This window comes from Salmo trutta, chromosome 39, assembly GCF_901001165.1.
Source record: "Salmo trutta chromosome 39, fSalTru1.1, whole genome shotgun sequence".
In the NCBI taxonomy this organism is placed as follows: Eukaryota; Metazoa; Chordata; class Actinopteri; order Salmoniformes; family Salmonidae; genus Salmo; species Salmo trutta.
In genome coordinates, this window is record NC_042995.1 from 19,357,131 (window position 1) to 19,380,032 (window position 22,902).

A 22,902-nucleotide genomic window follows, 5' to 3' on the forward strand; every position below is an offset into this window, starting at 1 on the left:
GCTACAAGACAGACTTTCCATGTCTGCCGTGTTGTGCCTGCTGTGTGTGAGAGCCCTGCAGTCTCCTGTCTCACCTGCCTCTCTGTCAAGGCTCTTACTGTGCCTGCTTAACGGAGCTACGCTTCAGCCAGACAGCTCTCTCTCTCTAGCTCTGTCTCTCGCTCTATCTCTCGCCAGGCTCTCTCTCGCCAGGCTCTCCCTCTCCAGGCTCTCTCTCTCCAGGCTCTCTCTCTCTCCAGGCTCTCTCTCTCTCCAGGCTCTCTCTCTCTCCAGGCTCTCTCTCTCTCCAGGCTCTCTCTTGCCAGGCTCTCTCTCTCTCCAGGCTCTCTCTCTCTCCAGGCTCTCTCTCTCCAGGCTCTATCTCTCGCCAGGCTCTCTCTCTCTCCAGGCTCTCTCTCTCTCCAGGCTCTCTCTCTCTCTCCAGGCTCTCTCTCTCCAGGCTCTCTCTCTCGCCAGGCTCTCTCTCTAGCCAGGCTCTCTCTCTCGCCAGGCTCTCTCTCTCTCCAGGCTCTCTCTCTCTCCAGGCTCTCTCTCTCTCCAGGCTCTCTCTCTCTCCAGGCTTTCTCTCTCTCCAGGCTCTCTCTCTCTCCAGGCTCTCTCTCTCTCCAGGCTCTATCTCTCGCCAGGCTCTCTCTCTCTCTCCAGGCTCTCTCTCTCGCCAGGCTCTCTCTCTCTCGCCAGGCTCTCTCTCTTGCCAGGCTCTCTCTCTCGCCAGGCTCTCTCTCTCTCCAGGCTCTCTCTCTCTCCAGGCTCTCTCTCTCTCCAGGCTCTCTCTCTCTCCAGGCTCTCTCTCTCCAGGCTCTCTCTCTCCAGGCTCTCTCTCTCTCCAGGCTCTATCTCTCGCCAGGCTCTCTCTCTCCAGGCTCTCTCTCTCTCTCCAGGCTCTCTCTCTCTCCAGGCTCTATCTCTCGCCAGGCTCTCTCTCTCCAGGCTCTCTCTCTCTCTCCAGGCTCTCTCTCTCGCCAGGCTCTCTCTCTCTCGCCAGGCTCTCTCTCTTGCCAGGCTCTCTCTCTCTCTCTCCAGGCTCTCTCTCTCCAGGCTCTCTCTCTCGCCAGGCTCTATCTCTCGCCAGGCTCTCTCTCGCCAGGCTCTCTCTCTCTCCAGGCTCTCTCTCTCTCCAGGCTCTCTCTCTCTCTCTCCAAGCTCTTGGCATGCTTAAGGGACAGAACAGAAGCCCAGAAAGTTTGGGGAAATGCTAAGACATGTAGCGATGCCCTGTGGCAGGCAGGCAGGCAGCGTGCTCTATAAAAACCAGGCCTGATCTGAAGCGAGACACGCTAGATGAGATGAGCTTCACAGAGTGAGTAGTCTTCTTATGTCTACTGGTCAGTTTGGAGCAGAGAGGAGTAGACCAGATGTGCCTGGGCTGCAGGTGGTGGTGAGTGTATAGATGTGTGTGTGTGTGTGTGTGTGTGTGTGTGTGTGTGTGTGTGTGTGTGTGTGTGTGTGTGTGTGTGTGGGTGGGTGCATGTGTGGAAAGATAGATCACAGTATTCCTTGACATAATGAGTGGCCATATGGAACATTCTGATGCAATGATTTGAACATATTTTGATACAGTTTCAGTGCACAGAATGTATGTATAGTGCAGGAGCCAGCTGGGGTGTCACACTGCTGGTCATGTGTGTGCCCTGCACCTGGAGCCTGCCCACCAACCTGCAATAGGAGTTCACCCTCGGGCATCCAGCCATCCACCGATCCTGTTGTCTTGCTGTTGTCATGGTTACCACCGTTGGCCTTCAACCCCTTGCAAGCATGGGTCTTCAGGGCAACTATAGAGTGCGAGAGAAACAGGGAGAGGGAGATAAGGAGAGAGGGGAAAGAAAGGGAGAGAGAAGGAGAGAGAAGAGAGAGGGCTTAAGTCTTTGGAATAATGTTTACAGAGAACTGCTGTGAATGTCAGAGTGCTTTATAACACAAAGGCATGACAGGCCCCTAGCTCATTAACAATTCATTAAAAACCATTTCTGAAAAGGCTCATTCATATGACTCGCAACAACAAACGCCATCCACCACCACAAATACGAAACCGATCATATGGCATTGATCATCAAAACTCGAAACAGTTTAAAGGGGGCTTTAAAGGCTGATGTGGGTTCTGTCAGCGTTCCAGGATTTCCCAGCAGGCATTGCGGGGTGCTTTCTTTAGCCTAGTCTAGTGCATGCTGCTGTCTATTCTGGCTCTCTGTAGCTGTGCTAATGGCTCACGTCTGCTCTGACTGAGCCCATGTTAGCTTGAAGTACTACTGATGTGTAGGCAACTGCTCATTATGAGAGCAGGATGATCCAGTGAGGCAGAAAACATTGGCCTGGACAGAAGGAGGAGAAAACCATGGAGGGGATAGAGGGAGGAGAAGACCATGGAGGGGATAGAGGGAGGAGAAGACCATGGAGGGGATAGAAGGAGGAGAAGACCATGGAAGGGACAGAAGGAGGAGAAGACCATGGAGGGGATAGAGGGAGGAGAAGACTATGGAGGGGATAGAAGGAGGAGAAGACCATGGAGGGGATAGAGGGAGGAGAAGACCATGGAGAGGATAGAAGGAGGAGAAGACCATGGAGGGGATAGAGGGGGGAGAAGACCATGGAGGGGACAGAAGGAGGAGAAGACCATGGAGAGTATAGGGAGAGGAGAAGACCATGGAGGGGATAGAGGAAGGAGAAGACCATGGAGGGGACAGAAGGAGAAGACCATGGAGGGGATAGAGGGAGGAGAAGACCATGGAGGGGACAGAAGGAGGAGAAGACCATGGAGGGGTTAGGGGGAGGAGAATGGAGGGGATAGAGGAAGGAGAAGACCATGGAGGGGTTAGAGGGAGGAGAAGACCATGGAGGGGTTAGGGGGAGGAGCAGACCATGGAGGGGATAGAGGGAGGAGAATGGAGGGGATAGCGGGAGGAGAAGATCATGGAGGGGATAGAAGGAGGTGAATGGAGGGGATAGAGGGAGGAGAATGGAGGGGATAGAGGGAGGAGAAGAACATGGAGGGGTTAGGGGGAGGAGAATGGAGGGGATAGAGGGAGGAGAATGGAGGGGATAGCAGGAGGAGAAGACCATGGAGGGGTTAGGGGGAGGAGAAGACCATGGAGGGGATAGAGGGAGGAGAATGGAGGGGATAGAGGGAGGAGAAGACCATGGAGGGGTTAGGGGGAGGAGAATTGGAGGGGATAGAGGGAGGAGAAGACCATGGAGGGGATAGAGGGAAGAGCAGACCATGGAGGGGATAGAGGGAGGAGAAGACCATGGAGGGGATAGAGGGAGGAGAATGGAGGGGATAGAGGGAGGAGAATGAAGGGGATAGGGGGAGGAGAATGGAGGGGATAGGGGGAGGAGAATGGAGGGGATAGGGGGAGGAGAATGGAGGGGATAGAGGGAGGAGAATGAAGGGGATAGGGGGAGGAGAATGGAGGGGATAGGGGGAGGAGAGGGGGAGAAGAATGGAGGGGATAGAGGAAGGAGAATGGAGGGGATAGGGGGAGGAGAATGGAGGGGATAGGGGGAGAAGAGGGGGAGAAGAATGGAGGGGATAGGGGGAGGAGAATGGAGGGGATAGGGGGAGGAGAATGGAGGGGATAGGGGGAGGAGAATGGAGGGGATAGAGGGAGAAAGAGGAGATGTGGGAATGAAAAGAGCTAAAGCCTTACAATGACACAGATAAAGCATTCTGAATTATTAGTATACTGAATATGCTTTAGAGGGAGTGCGAGAGGAAGAGAGAAAACAGAGTAAGAGAGAGAGAGAAAACAAAGAGAGGGAGTGAAAGAGAGAAAAGTGAAGGACAGGCAGGACATTCATTAGTGTACGGGTGAGAGAAAGGTCACCAACAGCTGTGACAACCCTATAGCACCTCTAAAGCTGGAGCATCACTTTGGAGCCTCACTCTGTCCAGTGTGTGTGTGTGTGTGTGTGCGTGTGTGTGTGCGTGCGTGTATGCGCATCACTCTGTAGCCTCAGTCTGCCCTTACCGTAGAACTAACTAGGAGTACTCTACCCACAGTACCCCCTCCACATCCCACATGGTCCAGTCTGGATCACTGGCTCAAACCAGTGGGGAGGTAGCCTGGCCCTACAATATGGATATACCATTAAACACCACACACACACATATAGCTCTAAGAAACGGATATTAGAAATCTAACTGAACATGTCATATTGGATGTAGGCTACTGCTCAACTGTAGAAAAGGAAGTTTGAGTTGTAACACCCAAACACAGAGAGGAGAGGGATTAGACTCTAGAGTCTTTCAGCATGACCCCTGACCTCTGACCCCTATATAACTCCCTGACCCCTGAGCAGCATGTGGACATGATGCTCTAAATGAACAACACACAGGTCTATAGTGATCTGGAGGAGGACTTGATTGAGGGGGCTGGGGTGTGAGGCTAGAGGGGACAATGGAGGGGTCACAAGGTCAACCCACCCACCATCTATCGGCATCAGGTCAATGTGCTGGGGTTCAGACCCAGATTCAGACCCAGACTCAGACTCATACCCAGATTCAGACCAAGACTCAGACTCAAACCCAGATTCAGACCAAGACTCAGACTCATACCCAGATTCAGGCTCATACCCAGATTCAGACACAGACTCAGACCCAGAGTCAGACACAGACTCAGACTCATACCCAGATTCAGACACAGACTCATACCCAGATTCAGACACAGACTCAGACCCAGAGTCAGACACAGACTCATACCCAGATTCAGACACAGACTCAGACTCATACCCAGATTCAGACACAGACTCAGACCCAGATTCAGACACAGACTCATACCCAGATTCAGACACAGACTCAGACCCAGATTCAGACACAGACTCATACCCAGATTCAGACACAGACTCAGACTCATACCCAGATTCAGACACAGACTCAGACCCAGATTCAGACACAGACTCATACCCAGATTCAGACACAGACTCAGACCCAGAGTCAGACACAGACTCATACCCAGATTCAGACACAGACTCATACCCAGATTCAGACACAGACTCAGACCCAGATTCAGACACAGACTCAGACTCATACCCAGATTCAGACACAGACTCAGACTCATACCCAGATTCAGACACAGACTCAGACCCAGATTCAGACCCAGACTCATAATCAGACCTAGACACAGATTCATACTGACACACTAAATCCTTCTGCTTGGTAATGATATAAACTCATCTACTGGGAAGTATCAGCAAAGGATCAAAAATCAACATTCCTTTTCTGTTTGGTCAAGATAATAAGTTAAAACTTGATAGAAAAAAAGTTTCAGCTCTGTTTCATCCGTTAAGATTCAATAAAAGGCATTCTAACACAGTTTAATTAACACATGACCAAACAATGTTTTGACGGAGACAAATGGAGAGAAGTTTAAACGTTAAAAGCCAAGGGGAAGCACTGGAAAGAGATTGAAGGCGTTCTGCCTCGTCTACATCGGTCTGTTCCTTCAAAGGCATTGTGGAAGTTCTGTGGCCTCTTTCCCATGGCTTTAGCTGGATTCCACCAGCGACGGGGCTAAAAGGCCAGGCGGCCAGCACGCAACCAATGGTACTTCTCAGGACCCCAACACATTCTCTGTGACTGGAGGGTGAAACAGAGATACTAATCGTTTCACAATGCATGCAGTAGAAAGATTTGAAATGATAGAAACTCTCATAGCATTTCATGTACAGTATAAAAGGGGTTGGGAAATGCAGGTTCACTGTGACTAGACACTACAGAAATACTATACTTGTTAACCTTTTACTCAGTGATTCCTTAGTGATATGAACTGTATATTGTAGCCTCTGATGACAGACAGCACTTTACAGACGTTTTTTTTTTTTAAAACACTAAACTGCAAATGAACAAGCACATCTGTGAAGTGGACAACAGATAACGGCTTCAAAGACAAACAGCTGGTATTGATGTGAGGTTGGTGTTTACGCTCAATATCACCAACGGTCCTCCTCATAGCATTCCCTGTTTAAAAGGGGATTGGGAAATGCTGCTCTATTAGGTACAGAACAAGCTAAGGAAAATACTACAGTACAGTATATTGCAATACGCTATAGTACAGTGCACTACAGTACATTACAGTAGAGTACATTACAGTACAGCACACTACACAGGGCCTAGTGCCTGTCTGTCTGTCTGTCAGCTTGGGGTTGAAAACATACTACCCTCTCTCTCTCACACACCCAACGTTGCTCTCATGAATACGGATATGTATCTCATTTCCACAATGAAGCAGCAGAGCAGTAGTGTGTCCGTCTGTCCTCCTCCTCTCTCTCTCTCTCTTCCTCTCCTGCCAACTAGGAAGAGTATTCCTAGTTAGCGGGGCTGTTTCCCTAGCTACCTGAAATCTAGAGTCGTCGCCTCTGTTGCCGCTGCTGTTTTTCTTGTCGCTGCTGCGTCATGGGTCGTTGTCTACATCGTAAAGCCTTTGAGCACGTGGAAGAAAGGCTGAACATCAATTGGGTGAAACTGGGCGGCCGGATCCCGCTTATAAAACATTAATTAACACGTTGGTGCAAATAATGTAGCGGTGGTATTCTGAAGAAGACGAATCGGCTGCTTGTTGCTATTCTGGACAGGACAGAACAGGTTTCAGTTAGAACCCTGGCTTATGGAAGTCATCTCTATCCCATCTCTCCAACACGATCAACTCTTTCATTCAACATAGAGATCAACTGGATTCTGGAATGCTCATAATTAACCCAGCGCTTGCCGAACATACCATGTACTTCGGCCCAGAAATCAACAGCCCAGATATGAGAAAATCCACTATAACGTTAGCTATAGCAACTGTGGCTTGACGGCAAGCGCCATTACGTCACATCGGTCTAAATGAATGAACAGGGGAGTGATGAGAGCTTTCACTGAGAGAGAGTGCAGTGTCGAGGAACCAAGGGCGAGACATGTTAGCCATCAAACATTAACACCAGGGCCTATTTGTACGCCGCGTCACGTGTTGACACCACAGCAGCAGAAGCCTGTGGCACACAACGCCCGGGGCGCCTTGGAAACAGAAAGTGCTTTGGACTCCGTAGAACAAGGGGAGTGCCTGCCTGCCGCCCGCTTACTGAACACACACACTTCCTGTTGGCATAATGGAGAGAGTGGTGGCAGCCAACAAGCAATATAAACATCAGAATAGGAGCTCCTCAGCTCCAGTGTAAAAATGACCGACTCCGTCGGGGCGGGCCACCACAGGCATTCTCTAACCTCCCTACTTCTGGCTGTGACTCTGTGGCTGAGTGCACTGGGGATAGATGGCTACTGTACTGAATACTGTAACAGTAAACGGCATTGTACTGTTGTAAATATATGGCTGTGTGGTTGAGTGCATACCCATGCACTTTGTGACTAACCCTAAAGATGGTCACTGTACTAATGTATTTAGTTACTGTGCTGTACTCTTTTAAAGATGGTTACTGTACTAATGTATTTAGTTACTGCGCTGTACTATTTTAAAGATGCTTACTGTACTAATAGTACAGTAAGCATCTTTACAGCTACTGCGCTGTACTATTTTAAAGCTCTCTAAACTACTCTACTAAATACTGTCTCAGATAGCTACAAGTTCAACCATGAACACAAATGAATCAGTTTACAGTTAGCGCTCGCTCTCCTTCGCTGAAACCCTCTTCCCTCCTCTACCTTTTCCTCCCCCTTGAGTGTGTGTGTCACATGAACAGTGACCCGTTAAATGCGACAGCTTGTGTTGGGGACACACATTCATCCCCCCCGATTCATGAATCATGAATGAAAATTACCCAGAAACACACACACACACACACACAAGGGAAGGAGTGAACTGCCCACCACCACACCATGGGCCAAGAGACACCAATGGAACGTGTGAAATATGTATGTAGCTAATGGTCCAAACGAACAAGGTCAATCCCAGTTGAGGTCACCAAATCCTCCTGCTAAACCCCATCTCTAAATGTAGGGGAGAGAACATTCAACCTAATCTTAGGTTGTTAGCAGTGACGTAGAGGTTCAAAAAAATTGGTGGGAAAACGCTGATTACCGTTCACGGTAAAGTAAAGCTCCCTATATTTTCAAGACATTTCTTTCTGCAAAAAGTGGGTCACCACTACACCACTGGTTGTAGGCCTTGACTATCGAGTTGTAAACTCTAAATCTAAAAGCACCACTCCAGGACTGAATGGAAATGGTACAATATGGAGATAGTTCACTCATTAGAGGACTGTTCCATTCATGTTCTGCTATTTCCCTTCTCCTGTCAGTGAGATGCTATAGCCGGACATATTAGTACATGAGTATTTTAGCCTCATGATATCTCTTAGTCATGCTGTGCAGCACAATAACATGCTAAACGCTTGGAATCACGTTATATGGCCCTATATTTAGCTTGGTAATGAGTTACATTATTAAGATGTGATTAAGGCCATTCTATGCTAATGACATGATGTGAACTTTTGTAGAATTTGAATCAAACATGGTAATTATACAGCTAGTATTCCATGCAACATAGCACATGGACTTCATGAGTGGCTGAGCAGGTGCAGTAGAGGAGAGAGAGAAAGAGAGCGATGCTGCCCGGGACAATGTTACTACAACGATTATACAGCGTTACTACAAAGTTACAGGCTGGTCCCAGATCTGTTAGTGCTGTCTCGCCAACTGCTATGGTCACTGTCATGCCAAACATGACCAAAGGATTTGGTTATAGAGCACAAACAGATCTGGGGCCAGGCTATTTAAACGCTGTACTACGACACTGCACTAGAAAGTTGGTCTACAGGGCTTCCACTTTAGCCTTGGTACCAGTCTTTGTGCTATCATTCCACTCCTTGCCACTTGTTGTCAGGCCAAACAAGGAGTGGCAAGGAGTGGAATGATAGCACAAACAGACTGGTACCCAGGCTACTTCCACTCTCCATTTTAGCGGAAGATCGGCGCCTCTCTGGGTGGGGAGGATGGACTTAACCCTCGACACACACCAGGGAGGCTCAGGATCAGGAAGTAAAAATAGAACAGGTGTAGCTTAGCACAACACTCACAAACCCTTCCCCATTCAAACCATCCTTTATATTAGATAACAGAACCACTTGCATAAATAAATACATTAACCACTAGCATAAACAACATCTGAAGAGTGCAGTATGTACTGCTACAACACACACACGCGCACGCACACACACACACACACACACACACACACACACACACACACACACACACACACACACACACACACACACACACACACACACACACACACACACACACACACACACACACACACACACACAGGATGATAATAACATGAACTGAAAAGCGATGTAGTGTTACGTAAGCCCTAATCTGCCTGCTCTCAGATCACTGCAGAGCAGATGGCCTATCCTGGAAACAGTGGTGTTTGGATGCCCATAAAGGGAAATAAGGACAACACAGTGTAAATACAACATTTTACATCTACGTCATTTAGCAGACCCTCTTATCCAGAGTGACTTACAGCAGCAATTAGGGTTAAGTGCCTTGCTCAATGGCACATCAACAGATTCAAACCAGCGACCTTTTGGTTACTGGCCCAACGCTCTAACCGCTAGAGTACCTGCAGCCAAATACAACTACAATACTACTTAGGCCAGGATTCAATCGGTTCACATTTTGTCTGCTATGTGCCATTTAAAGGTCATTTCCGATTGAGCTGACATATGCAGCGTTTACCGTGAACGCGGGAACATCGCCTTTAAAAGGTGCATAGTCCACAAAGCGTGTTCGGACTGAATCCCGGACCGAAGAACCACTAGAACACCACCTTACCGTTACGCTCTTGTTGTCAATCCCAAACAACCACCAAGTACGCAGTCTTCATTTTTTTTATGCAAAACAATACGAAGGTCACAAGTTACAAAATTTGGATTTTGTGAGTGCTTATGTGACTGACTGACTGACTGACTGACTGACTGACTACCCCAGGTAATACTGAAAGCTTAAAGAGAGAGGGAGAGCTCCCAGTTGAATAGCCTCCACCACACTCGACTGAATAAATCCATGAATGAATCGTGATGACATTCAACTGAGTGGAAAGCGCACACACGGCTTAGAGAAATGGTCCAGAAAGAAACGTTGAAGAAGCAAGACGTCCTCAGAGACTAATAAACATGTGTTTGGCTTCCTGCCAGATCCCACTGTCTGTCTGTATAAACAACGCTTTTTAAAAAAAAACACATATACCGTGACATGTCCTTGATGCTGTCAACTTGACTCAAATGAGGATGTTTATTTTGTCAAAAGGTAGTAGGTCTCTTGAGTGAGAAAATCTGTTATTTGTTTATCCCCCCCCATTTGTGATTCTGTCTTTAAAAGCACATACTTTGTTCCAAAGCATTTCCCAAAGGGATATTAAAGTATACTATTATACTCTCTTCCTCTTCAAGACTGTCTTAAAGCATTTTGTTCATCTGAGGGTGAGGACAGCAGTACAGCAACAACAGACAGCTAACATGATCACAGTACCACTATATCATGGCCACAACAAGCAACGCTACTATTGTTGTATAATATGGTTTTAATCAGCTGATCCGATCAGGACAGTTGAGTAGTGCAGAACATATAACACAGTACAGTTGGAGAGGACTATGTAGCTGGCTAAGAGGACTCCTTTCACTTCCTGGAATACATTTTGATGCTGCAATGAGCTGTAAATTGGCATACAGTGGTTTGTTGATGACTCTCGTTGCCAAGGTTATCCACTCCAAGCATATAGCCATTCTGTACCGGACTCAATGAATCCCTGGCTGGCAGGGCTAGCTCCCAAATTACACCCCATACCTGAATACGGGAGTAATCTAGTTTGGGTGAGCTGGGGATTTCAGACCCCCATGCTTAGCAGCTTGACACCAATAGCCTCTCTTCCTGATGTCGGTAACAGAAGGAAGCTGATTCTGAAATGGGAAGACAGAGCTGAGGACATGCTCAGTTAGAACTGCTTTTTAACCTACATGGAAGTACAGTCTGGAACACTGGCCTTAGTGTACATGTTCATAGTGTAATACAAGAACACATAACTGTGATTTCTTATGTGTAAAATGTCACTATGAAGAATAAGGGAATAGCAGCTTTGAATCCAGCTGAGCCAAACTTTAGCACGGTCCACCACTCGTCATCAACAACACTTCCTCTTTAACAACAAAACACTTCCAAGAACTGATGCATCGGCAATTCCAGTTCCCCTAGGAGTGTTTGACGCTAGCTGACGCTGGATGATGTAGCCTACAGGGCAACAACACGCACACACACACACACACACACACACACACACACACACACACACACACACACACACACACACACACACACACACACACACACACACACACACACACACACACACACACACACACACTTCATGGTGGTCCTGATCCGGTTTGATGTTGCCTACAGGGCGACAATACTGTAGCTAGCCAACTGGCAGAACTGACATGGGTTCTCACTGTTTCATTTGGTGGCAGAGAGGAGAGGGCACACACACACGCACGCACACACGCACACACACACACGCGTCATTGGGTGGCCAGAGGGGGCAGGGCAGGCACAGTTGGGGTGGCCCAGCTCGGAGAGAGAGAGAGGCCCTGGCACTAACCGGACTAATTTATGGATCTCCTGTTTGTCTGCTGGTTTCATTACACACTAATTACAAAAGACAAACATCAGTATGCCTCTTGATTAAATAAAGCTGTTTATGCTCTGTACCCGTCCGTAGCAGTGACTCCCAACAATGTACAGCATACCACCGTTCTGCCTATGTATCAATTTCAGTCAACTCTATAGGCCTACAATGTACCATGTGGGTTCGGGTTGCACCATACGATAGTTGAAAAGCAGAAGAAATTAAATATTGATAATATGGACAGTGCTTCTGGGAGTAAATACAACAAACAGAAAAAAAGGGCCCCATAAACACACAGTGAAAGTGAACAGGGATCAGGTGGGAAATAGTCACATAAATCAGTCCATCACTGGGGGCCGGTTTCCCAACCATACTGGACATCTACTCAAAACGTTGTCTAAGGGAGACCCGCAACATTATCAGGGACCCCACACACCCCAGCCACGGCCTGTTCCCTCCTGTACCGCCTGGCAGGCTGTATCGGAGCATGGGGTCTAGGACAAGCCATCAGACTGCTAAACACACGAACCGGGATTGACCGTTTGTGCTGACTCTCCACATCTTAGCACACATGCACTCATTCACACAGCCTCACATATGCACAACACATATACACACACACACGCACGCGCACACACACCGAGACGTACGGTATTTGGCCCTACTACACGTCTGCCAGAAGCAGTTATGCGTCAGTCTAAGACAATGTAAACATTGACATGACCAATAAGGCCCAGGTAGCAGTGAATCTGTCAGTGTGGATTTGTACAGCCTTCGCTCTCCCTCCCCCAGCTCTCCTTCCCAGCGCTTTGCTTTGCTGGCACGTATACACACACACACACACGCGCACGCACACATTCACTCTACACACACATCACGACTGCTGCTATTAAGACATCTATTTATTATTGCTAAACTGCACAAGTTAAACACTTTGCTCTCCATATCCCCCTTCCTGACACACATGTAAATATTGTACTGTAAATGTGTAGAATGGATTCATTTACATTTTTTACATTTACATCATTTAGCAGACGCTCTTATCCAGAGCGACTTACAAATTGGATTCCTTGTATTTATATTATATATTTTTTAAATGTATACTTTATAACTTCTTTTTTTCTATTGTTGTTGTCACATTATTGAACCTCCAAGTCAGTATTTCATTGTACTGTGTACACTATGCGTATCCTGTGGCTATGACAAATAAACTTGACTTGACTCTGGGACCTGGTTTAGAAGGACCTTCAGTGGCCTGGCAATGCTCTGGAGAAGGCTGAGACTGCACGTCAAATGTGAATTGGTCCAACAATTAAGTCAGCAGCATCTCAGCTGAAAACAAATACAACCCACTGGCAACAAAGCTCCTGCTTCCAGTCATGATGACCTAAAAAATATACTAACATTACATGAACAAAACTCTGATCAAAAGAGGTCAAAAGAGCACGCTAGGCCAAATTAATGTCACAAAATGTCATATCACCATTACCATATCAATTTCAGTAGCATAAAGCTTTTGTCACAGCACTTTCCCTCTCTATTTCGTTTTGTGGGGACTGTTTTCCCTTTCGTTTTTATTGGAGCGCTCTCAGAGTAGTGGATAGTTATCAGGAGACTGCAATGCCTTGTGACAGCTCAGCAGCAGAGCACTGGTACACTCCCCGCTCCATCAGATTTTAATGAGCATTAATTGCCACTTAAAGCAGAAAAATGTGTGACTGACACACAATGATCAACGATTTCCTGGCCTTAATAGTGGGTACCGTGGCTAGGACGGGTTCTTGCTCAGATAAGAGAGTCTTTGTCCCGACACTGTCTGTAGTTATTCTACTGTCTCACAAGTCATGGCAGAGAGAGAGAGAGAGAGAGAGAGAGATAGAATATAAATGTACAAAATATATAGAGTACTGTACACACTACAATTACTTAGGTTTAAAAATAAGCTCAACTGGACACCTTAATAAGGCAGTGAATGAACTGAGAGAGAAAGCACGCAGGGCATTCTACGCCATTAAAAAGCAAATTCAAATTGAAATACCTTTTCAAATTCAAATTTGGCTAAAACTAATTGAATATGTCATTGAACCAATTACACTTTATGGCAGCGAGGTGTGGGGTCCACTTGCAACACAAGATTTCAACAAATGGGACAAACACCCCATTGAAACCCTGCATGCAGAGTTCTGTAAGATTCTCCTACATGTCCAGAGGAAAACTACAAACAATGCATGCAGGGCAGAATTAGGCCAATATCCACTAATAATAAAAACTCAAAAAAGAGCAATTAAATTTAGGAAACATCTAAAATATAGTGACCCCCTCTTATATCATTACCAAGCCCTGCAATGCCAAAAGCTGAGCAAAGAAAAGAGTCCCCTCATCCAGCTAGTCCTGGGGCTGAGTTCACAGACCTGTTCTACTAACACACTGAAGCCTCAGGACCAGAACATCCAATCAATCAGAATAAACCAAATTACAACACAGTCAAAACAAAACTTGCTTATTGGGAAACACAAGCACAAACACAAAGCAAAATGCAGTGCTATCTGGCCCTAAAATGACAGTACACCGTGACTAAATATTTGACCATGGAGTAACGCCCTGGCCATAGAGAGGGGTTTTTGTTCTTTATTTTGGTTAGGACAGGGTGTTACATTGGGTGGGCGTTCCATGTTCATTTTTCTATGTTTTGTATTTCTTTGTTTTGGTCCGTGTGGCTCCCAATCAGGCACAGCTGAAGTTCGTTGTTGCTGATTGGGAGTCACACATAAGTAGCCTATTTTTCCTTTGGGTTTTGTGGGTGATTGTTTTCTGTCTCGTTCGTGTTTGCACCTGACAGTACTGTTTGGCTGTCGGTTTTCTAGTTTTTTGTATAGTGTTCTTACAGTTAATAAATTCCAGAAGATGAACACTAACTCCGCTGCACCTTGGTCCACTCTCTCTTCAGACAGCCGTTACAGAATCACTCACCAACAACGGACCAAGCAGCGGAGGAAGGAGAAGCGCCAGGAGAGGTGCGTTCAGGATTCCTGGAGATGGGAGGAATTGCTTGACCGAGGTGGACCGTGGGCTCAGGCTGGGGAGTATCACCACCCGCAGTGGGAGATCGAGGTGGCGATAGCTGAGAGGCGCTGGTACGAAGCGAGGGAGCGCAACAGGCACGAGAGGCACACGGGGCCGCCAGAGCCGCCCGCCATTCCGGAGCCGCCAGAGCCGCCAGCCAGTCTGGAGCCACCAGAGCCACCCGCCAGTCCGGAGCCGCCCGCTTGTCCGGAGCCGTCAGAGCCGCCCGCTTGTCCGGAGCCGTCAGAGCCGCCCGCCTGTCCGGAGCCGTCAGAGCCGCCAGAGCCGCCCGCCTATCCGGAGCCGCCAGAGCCGCCCGCCTATCCGGAGCCGCCAGAGACGCCCGCCTGTCCGGAGCCGCCAGATCCGCCCGCCTGTCCGGAACCGCCCGCCAGCCTGGTGAGTCCTGTGCCTGCGCCCAGGGCCAGGCCTCCTTCATGTCTCCCCAGCCTGGTGAGTCCTGTGCCTGCGCCCAGGACCAGGCCTCCTTCATGTTCCTCCAGCCTGGTGAATCCCGGGCCAGAGCCGCCCGCCAGCCCGGAGCCGCCCGCCAGCCCGGAGCCGCCAGGGCCGCCCGCCAGCACGGAGCCACCAGGGCCTTCCGCCAGCCCGGAGCCGCCGGGGCTGGCCGCCAGCCCGGAGCCGCCGGAGCCGCCAGGGTCGCCCGCCAGCCGGGCGCAGCCAGGGTCGCCCGCCAGCCGGGCGCAGCCAGGGTCGCCCGCCAGCCGGGCGCAGCAAGAATCGCCCGCCAGCCGGGCGCAGTCAGGTTCGCCCACCAGTCCTCCGGCGCGGCCAGGGGTGCCACCTAAGTGGGCGACACCGAGGGTGTAGCGGAGGCCACTCCCGCACCTGAGCCGTAAGAAGGCCCACCCGGACCCTCCCCTTCAGAGTCAGGTTTTGCGGCCGGAGTCCGCACCTTTGGGGGGGTACTGTAACGCCCTGGCCATAGAGAGGGGTTTTTGTTCTTTATTTTTGGTTAGGCCAGGGTGTTACATTGGGTGGGCGTTCTATGTTCATTTTTCTATGTTTTGTATTTCTTTGTTTTGGTGCGTGTGTGGCTCCCAATCAGGCACAGCTGAAGTTCGTTGTTGCTGATTCGGAGTCACACATAAGTAGCCTATTTTTCCTTTGGGTTTTGTGGGTGATTGTTTTCTGTCTCGTTCATGTTTGCACCTGACAGTACTGTTTGGCTGTCGGTTTTCTTGTTTTTTGTATAGTGTTCTTACGGTTAATAAATTCCTGAAAATGAACACTAACTCCGCTGCACCTTGGTCTACTCTCTCTTCAGACAGCCGTTACACATGGTTACTGATCACGTAGGTCATCGTGTCTCTATTTCTACAGTAAGCCTCTCTCTGGCTAAAATTGTTATCATGCTCATGTAACAGTTTAACTTCCGTCCCTCTCCTCGCCCCTACCTGGGCTTGAACCAGGGACCCTCTGTACACAACAACAACTGACACCCACGAAGCATCGTTACCCATCACGCCACAAAAGCAACGGCTCTTGTAGAACAAGGGGAACAACTACTTCAGGTCTCAGAGCGAGTGACGTCACCCGATTGAAACGTTATTAGCGCGCACCACCGCTATCTAACTAGCCATTTCACATCGGTTACACTCAAAGTTTACCTAAAAGCTGGCAAAGCAATTAAGAGAACTGTAAGCTGTGTTGGCAGGGGGTCTGTTTTCCTCTACTCCTCACGTAAGACGGCCTGACTGATCTGTATGGAAGCTTCAGTCTAATAAGTGACCAGGGCTGAGCTCAGTTCAACACACACACTGGCACCCACGCACAAACGCACGCAGACACACAAACACACTGGGCACTAGGGTTGGGCTTAGCCAAAATAAACACGGCCATTGTTGTGAAAATATGGAGACCTGTGATTAGAGCAGGGTGTGTGTCTGTGTGTGTATTGAGGGGGTTCATTGATGGAACATAACGACGGTGGTTCGTACACACACATACGCATGCACACACACGCACGCACGCACACACACACACATGCACACATACACACACCTAATTAGCAGGAATGCATTCTATGGGATCAGGCATACCAGTCAGTTTTTCCAGGAATTAAGAAAAGCTTGTTGACAGTCTGATGGTGTAAGTTAAAGAGCAGGAATTTGGAGAGAGAGAGAGAAAGAGAGAGAGAAAGAGAGAGAGAAAGAGAGAGAGAGAGAGAGAGAGAGAGAGCGAGCGAGAGAGAGGGAGCGAGAGAGAGTGAGAGAGACTATTAGTTCAGTTTCTTCTTCATCTGCTGAATCTCATTTTCTCCCTCTCTAATAGCACTGGGCACTACAGTAGGTTGAACCATGAGAAAATAGCCCAGTTGACGGGAAGGTACACTCTGGTATTCACACCAAAGTGACCTTTTAAGACCAATGTATTCCTGGCTGGCTACCTTGACATAGCAGCACAAGACTAGACCTTTTGTGTCCACAAGGTTTGATTCTGATGTGCTGCTGGAGTTTTTTCACCCATCCCTTCTTCTTTTCCTTTTCAAAGGAATATAAACCCTCTTTAAGTGGATTAACCCTGTTGTTTTTATTCCAAAATACTTTCATCCTCAAATGCTCCTTTTCAGCGTATTGTAATGACAGTACATTGGTAGGAATACATTGAAAAACAAAAGAGACACTTTATTTTGTGGCCAGTTATGAGAAGACCTGTTTAACAATTTTACACTTATAAAAGCTATATTTCTTTAATATTCAAGCCCTGGAACTAAACTTTCTAGTGCGGTTTCTTTGTTAGTTTTTGCTCTCTAGCCATCCACTTATTTTGGCTTTTTAACCAGTTTTACATAAATCTGTCTTGTTCTCTGGCTCCGATTGGTCCACAACGTCCTCATCCATTACTTTTCCATTGGCTCTAGTCAATTCATCATGGACCAGTCATAAGCTTGTTAGCACAGGGCCTCCTCTCTCTCATGCAAAATCACTGGGAGTTCATTCACCAAAATGATCTGGAACCGTCATGGTTGAGACTCATTCAAATCAATCCAACCATGGAGGTAAAAAGACAAGGCAATCTGAGGCAGAACACACCAGATCTAGACAACAGATCTACTCTTCTCCGGCCACTGAGGTTTAGCTATCGTTGTAACTCAACACAAAGCCAAGGCTGTGCCGTAAGCTGTCTTAAGACAGTCAGGCACATTTGTAACCCACGTTAAGTGGGGAATCCATCCTTTGTGAGCGAGACAACGTGGCAACGGTCTGCGGGAGGCCTTTACAACAGAGTGGATAGAGGAAACGTGGAGATACACTCAATTAAACAGAGCTTAGAGAGGAGGCAGGCACGGGCGGGGTTGACCGGGTTAGTGTGACGGCACGATGCAACCAGAAAATACAACAACACCATCATCACCTCATCTCTTCTAGTTGGAGAGACATCGAAAAGACGGAATGCTCTTTCTCTAAATCGGTATGTTAACAAAAACAAGAAGCAGGTGGGCAAATTGAAACGGAACCACCGGCAGCAGAAGGGAAACATGCAGAAGCTCTACCCAGTACCCAGATAAAATGCCAACAAAAAGGCCAAGAGTACTGTTGCGTCAAAAGACAGGTATTGATATTCAAGGCGTTCAGATTTTCAACTGATTTCAAAGATAAAACACCAGCAGGGGGCGAAAGAGTGTATGCATTGTGGAACCCATCATTAGCTTGTGTTTCCCTGGGGAACATATATACTGGTGCACCTTTGTGATAGCAGGTGGTGAAATGTTTGGTGGAAAAGCATTTCACTGGAAGTCCTTCACGGAAGAGGAGACTCATCCATACACATTCAGCTCATTTAGGATTCTGGAGACTCAACCGGTAGGCACATGGACATTGTTGTGTAAAATTGTTGCAACTTAGGTGTTTATTTGTGTTGAGAATTGAGACCAATTGTCTAATTTAGTATATAGTATAATTTAGATAATATGACTACATTGAGATTATGTATTTAATTTGAAATGACCTTACTTGAAGTAATGTATATTTATTTTTGTGTTTTGCCTTTAAAGGTTATCAACCTAATGAACTAATTATCAAGCTAACTAAAGAACTAATTAACTAACTAACTGACTAAAGAAATAAAAGAAGTTAGAAGAAAATTGAGTTGTCCCTTGCGTCCTTCAGTCCTTAAAGGCCTTTTTCAAGTTTGGGCAAAGAGCTGCAGTGTGAACCATACACAACTTGACAAGTACGATCAAACACCCCGTTTGAGAGAAAGTAGCAGGGTTACAGGGCTGTGAGGCAGAACACTTCCCGTGTTTGAAAACAGCTGGACAGTGGTGTCACACACACACACACACACACACACACACACACACACACACACTGCTACAATAATCTGCAGTCAGGGCCTAAATCATTTCCAGTTGTAGTCTTTGCTACAGTATAACACAATCTCCACCTTTCAATTTACTAAGAACATTCAATACGGAGGGTACAACGGTTGATAAATGAGTTTCAAATATCTTCTATTTACTTAGTATATCCTCATGTCTCTGAGGATGCTTGAGGCATCATAGGCATCAGTTACGGCCAGTAAATCTTATCTCATAATGTAGTCTACCAATATCCAACTTTTAGGGCTCTATTTTAACAAACCTAACACAATGATTCATCTAAGCGCTGGTGGTAGCGCTATAGGTTCTGAGGGGGTGTCAGAAATATTTCTTTGCTATTTTCACAACTGGAATTATGAGTACAATAGCTGGCGGTGGCGTGAAAGGGCTGGGTTTTGATGATTAAACAAGTTATAGAAGTGACGAGGGCTTGGCCACTCACTGTCTTAATACTTACATGCTTTTGTCTCAGGTTCTATAGGTTATTGACGTCTTTGAATTGTCAAATCCAATTGTGCTGGGAGCACGGAATATTCTTGTCCCGGTCCATTGTGGATTGATACTACAGTTAAATAGCATAGGCTACAGTAACGAGTAATAGCAGAAATAAACGCACAAAAAAAGTGTTTTCTCAATAGCCAATGTTTGGAGTGTTGGCAGCCAACATTGTTGTAATTGGCTTCAAGAGCCTACATGTCTTTACGCATCGCACTTCTCAAATAACAAATACTAGGCTCCCATGAATTGTATTGTATGTGTGAGGCACGTTCTCACATAGCAAGATATAACCTAGGCCTACCGTTGATACTGCATTACAGGACTGAATCATTGAAATACGTTTGGAGGAGAGTGTCTTTGTTAACCCGATGAGAGGCGCTCTTTGGAGATGGGGATGGATACTGAACAAGTTAAATGATGTATGCAGGTATGCATATGTGTGCATGTTTTAGGATGTGCGGTATATTTTCAATTCAAGGCACTCTGACGAATGAAGCATTAAACACCTTTGACGGATGGGCTACTTTGCAAGGCCAGGATAAAAAAAGACACGACGCATTGCTGTTGAACCAGGCTTAGTAGCCTAGGCTTAGGGTAAGGGTAGCAGGGGGCTTAAAATGAAATGGAAAACAATCTTTTTTTTTTTTTAAACACCACAATATTTCTAAATAGAATGGGGTCAGAAGCATGATATCTTAAATCGCTTCTCTCGTTCCATGGCACTGTGTACACATTGTGTACTAGCACATAGAGGCTGCTGCCTACATACAGACTGCATGAAATGGAATGTATGCATTCACTACTGTAAGTCGCTCTGGATAAGAGCGTCTGCTAGATGACTAAAATGTAAATGCAAATGTAAATCATTGGCCACTTTAATAAATGGATCACTAGTCACTTTAATAATGCCACTTCAATAATGTTTACATATCTTGCATTACTCATCTCATATGTATATACTGTATTCTATACTATCTACTGCATCTTAGTCTATGCCACTCTGTCATTGCTCATCCATATACTTATATATTCCTTTACTTAGATTTGTGTGTGTTAGGTATTTGTTGTGGAATTGTTAGATTACTTGTTAGATATTACTGCCCTGTCGGAACTGGAAGCACAAGCATTTCGCTACACTCGCAATAACATCTGCTAACCATATGTATGTGACCAATAAAATGCGATTTGATTTGACACTAAGGCCTAAATGTTTTTAAGCATAATATTCGCACGTCTACACAAAATACTAGGCCTTTGTCAATTGTAAGTGTCAAACGCACGTTAGTTTGTCATTTCGTCATCACTGGCACCCTGGCTTTTTCCAGTCCTAACGCGAGGTTCAGCAATTTATATGTCTTAACATCAGCTCCCTTGGTGTTGGGGTGGTAGGGGTGGCAATATTTGAGGTGTGTCCTCGAAAACAATTGTTTTCCCCCAATTTCATTTCATTTGATTAAAAACCAAACAGCCTAGCCTCCCCTTAATCTAGACTGGTTTAACAGCATCGCATAGGTGCCTATTTTATCCTGGCCATTATCCAGGTAACTTATGAATGAAGGGGTTTCAAATGGCCTACTGAGAGTGCTTTGAAATATTTTGTCGTTTTTTTCCCTCATGCTTTTTCATTATTCACAATTCACCAACCTGCATACTTTGTTTCGCTTATTCAGTAGCCTATCCAGCCACATGACCAAAGAGCGCCCCTCATTCGGTTACCAAAGACACGCTACTCCAAACTATTCAGTCCTCCATATCAACTGCTGATTTTTTTTTTAAACCTGCCTCAAACATAGGCAATGATACAATTGACAGAGGCCTAGTATTTTGTATAGACGTGCGAATGTTACGCTTAAAAACATTTCAAATCAAATCTGCCGCTCAGCGCCAGAAAGAAATAGAGCCTTCGTGTGTGAGCATTTCTTTGTAAACTGGTCTTTACACAATATTCAATTGTCACCATATGAGTGATTTGACACTAAGCTGCACATCTGGAAACAGTTCAGCTGAGTCATGTAATAGCTTAACATTTACATTTGAGTCATTTATCAGACGCTCTTATCCAGAGGGACTTACAGTAGTGAGTGCATACATTTTCGTACTGGTCTCCCTGTGGGAATCAAACCCACAACGCTGACGTTGCAAGTGCCATGCTCCACCAACTGAGCCACACAAGACTATTACCATGACATTAGAAAAACATGACCAAAAAACTCAAATAAGTCAGGCTTTAAGGTCTGGCTTAATTGTTTCCATCCTTATGTGACCCATACCCACACACCCACCCTTCCTGTCTGTCCCGCTCCCCATCCCTATCCCTTTCCCTCTCTCATGACCACTCCTCTGTGACAAAAACCCTGTAAAGATTGCCCTATGTGTACTCCAACGCCACTCTGAATATCTCCAATGGCCAGACTCACTAAGAGTCTCTGTCAGACCCAGGGCACAGTGGAAAACCATTGAACTAATGATCTACCAATGTTAAATTATGAACAGTGTGAGGCTACTGTACCTCAGTCAACCACCCATTGGTCAAAACCTATAAAAAGAAAGCTACGTCACATTCCATTACCCAGAATCCTCAGCCATCCTACTGCACAGCACAAATGCTGTGATGACGTATTAGTTGCTAGTTGAATCTAAAGAGCTATGCTGGCATGTTGCTAAACTTCCATTTAAAAATCACACAAGCTCTTCACTAAAAACCTGTAAAACATAACATAACTCACCTAATCCCTGCACATCAAGTAGCATTTGTACTATTTTCACATAAATAATGGTTCACTGCAAAGGCTACACAAGAGTGGTATACCCATGTTGTACCCTTAGTTTGGGTGAAATGGTGCAAAATGGTGCCATCGAATGCAGGAAGACCCACAGCTATTTTCTGTAACTAGGTTATATTGTAGCTAGCCATGCTTTATTCAAAACCTGTGATCAGATTTGTATTTTTTCTTCAAGTGTTACATTCTTTATGTTCATTTACATTGCTGCTGATATAATGCAGTTATAAAATTTAAAGTGTTCAATCCATTTAATGAAACACAGTTTCTTCCATTTACATTTAATCAATTGTTGATTTATAGTGTAACATAATGTACAATATATGTCATTGAGCAGTGACTTTAATCCAAAGCGACTTACATGTGCACACATGATCATATTGTCGATCACAGGAAAACCGTAACGGAGGACTTAGGAGGACCCATCACACTCAGCCCTTTAGTTCTTCTCCCATACTTTCATTCTCTCCCCTATCCTTCTCTCCTCTTCCTTCCTCTCATCCAGTTTATGTTAAGCAGTGTGGTGGATGGGATGGGAGGGAAGGAAGGGACTTCCTGGGAGTCTCTGCTCCTGGTATATTAAATTCAAATAACT

General features: G+C 46.3%; 1 protein-coding gene across 1 annotated transcript in view; it reads right to left on the reverse strand.

Annotated features, from left to right (window-relative positions):
• LOC115179613 (aryl hydrocarbon receptor) overlaps positions 1 to 22,902 on the reverse strand; it is a 60,643-nt gene that overhangs the window by 34,951 nt on the left and 2,790 nt on the right. Inside the window, exon 4 of the mRNA XM_029741245.1 lies at positions 1,657 to 1,772. Coding sequence (XP_029597105.1) covers positions 1,657 to 1,772 — 116 coding nt within the window. The remainder of the gene's footprint in view (positions 1 to 1,656; positions 1,773 to 22,902) is intronic.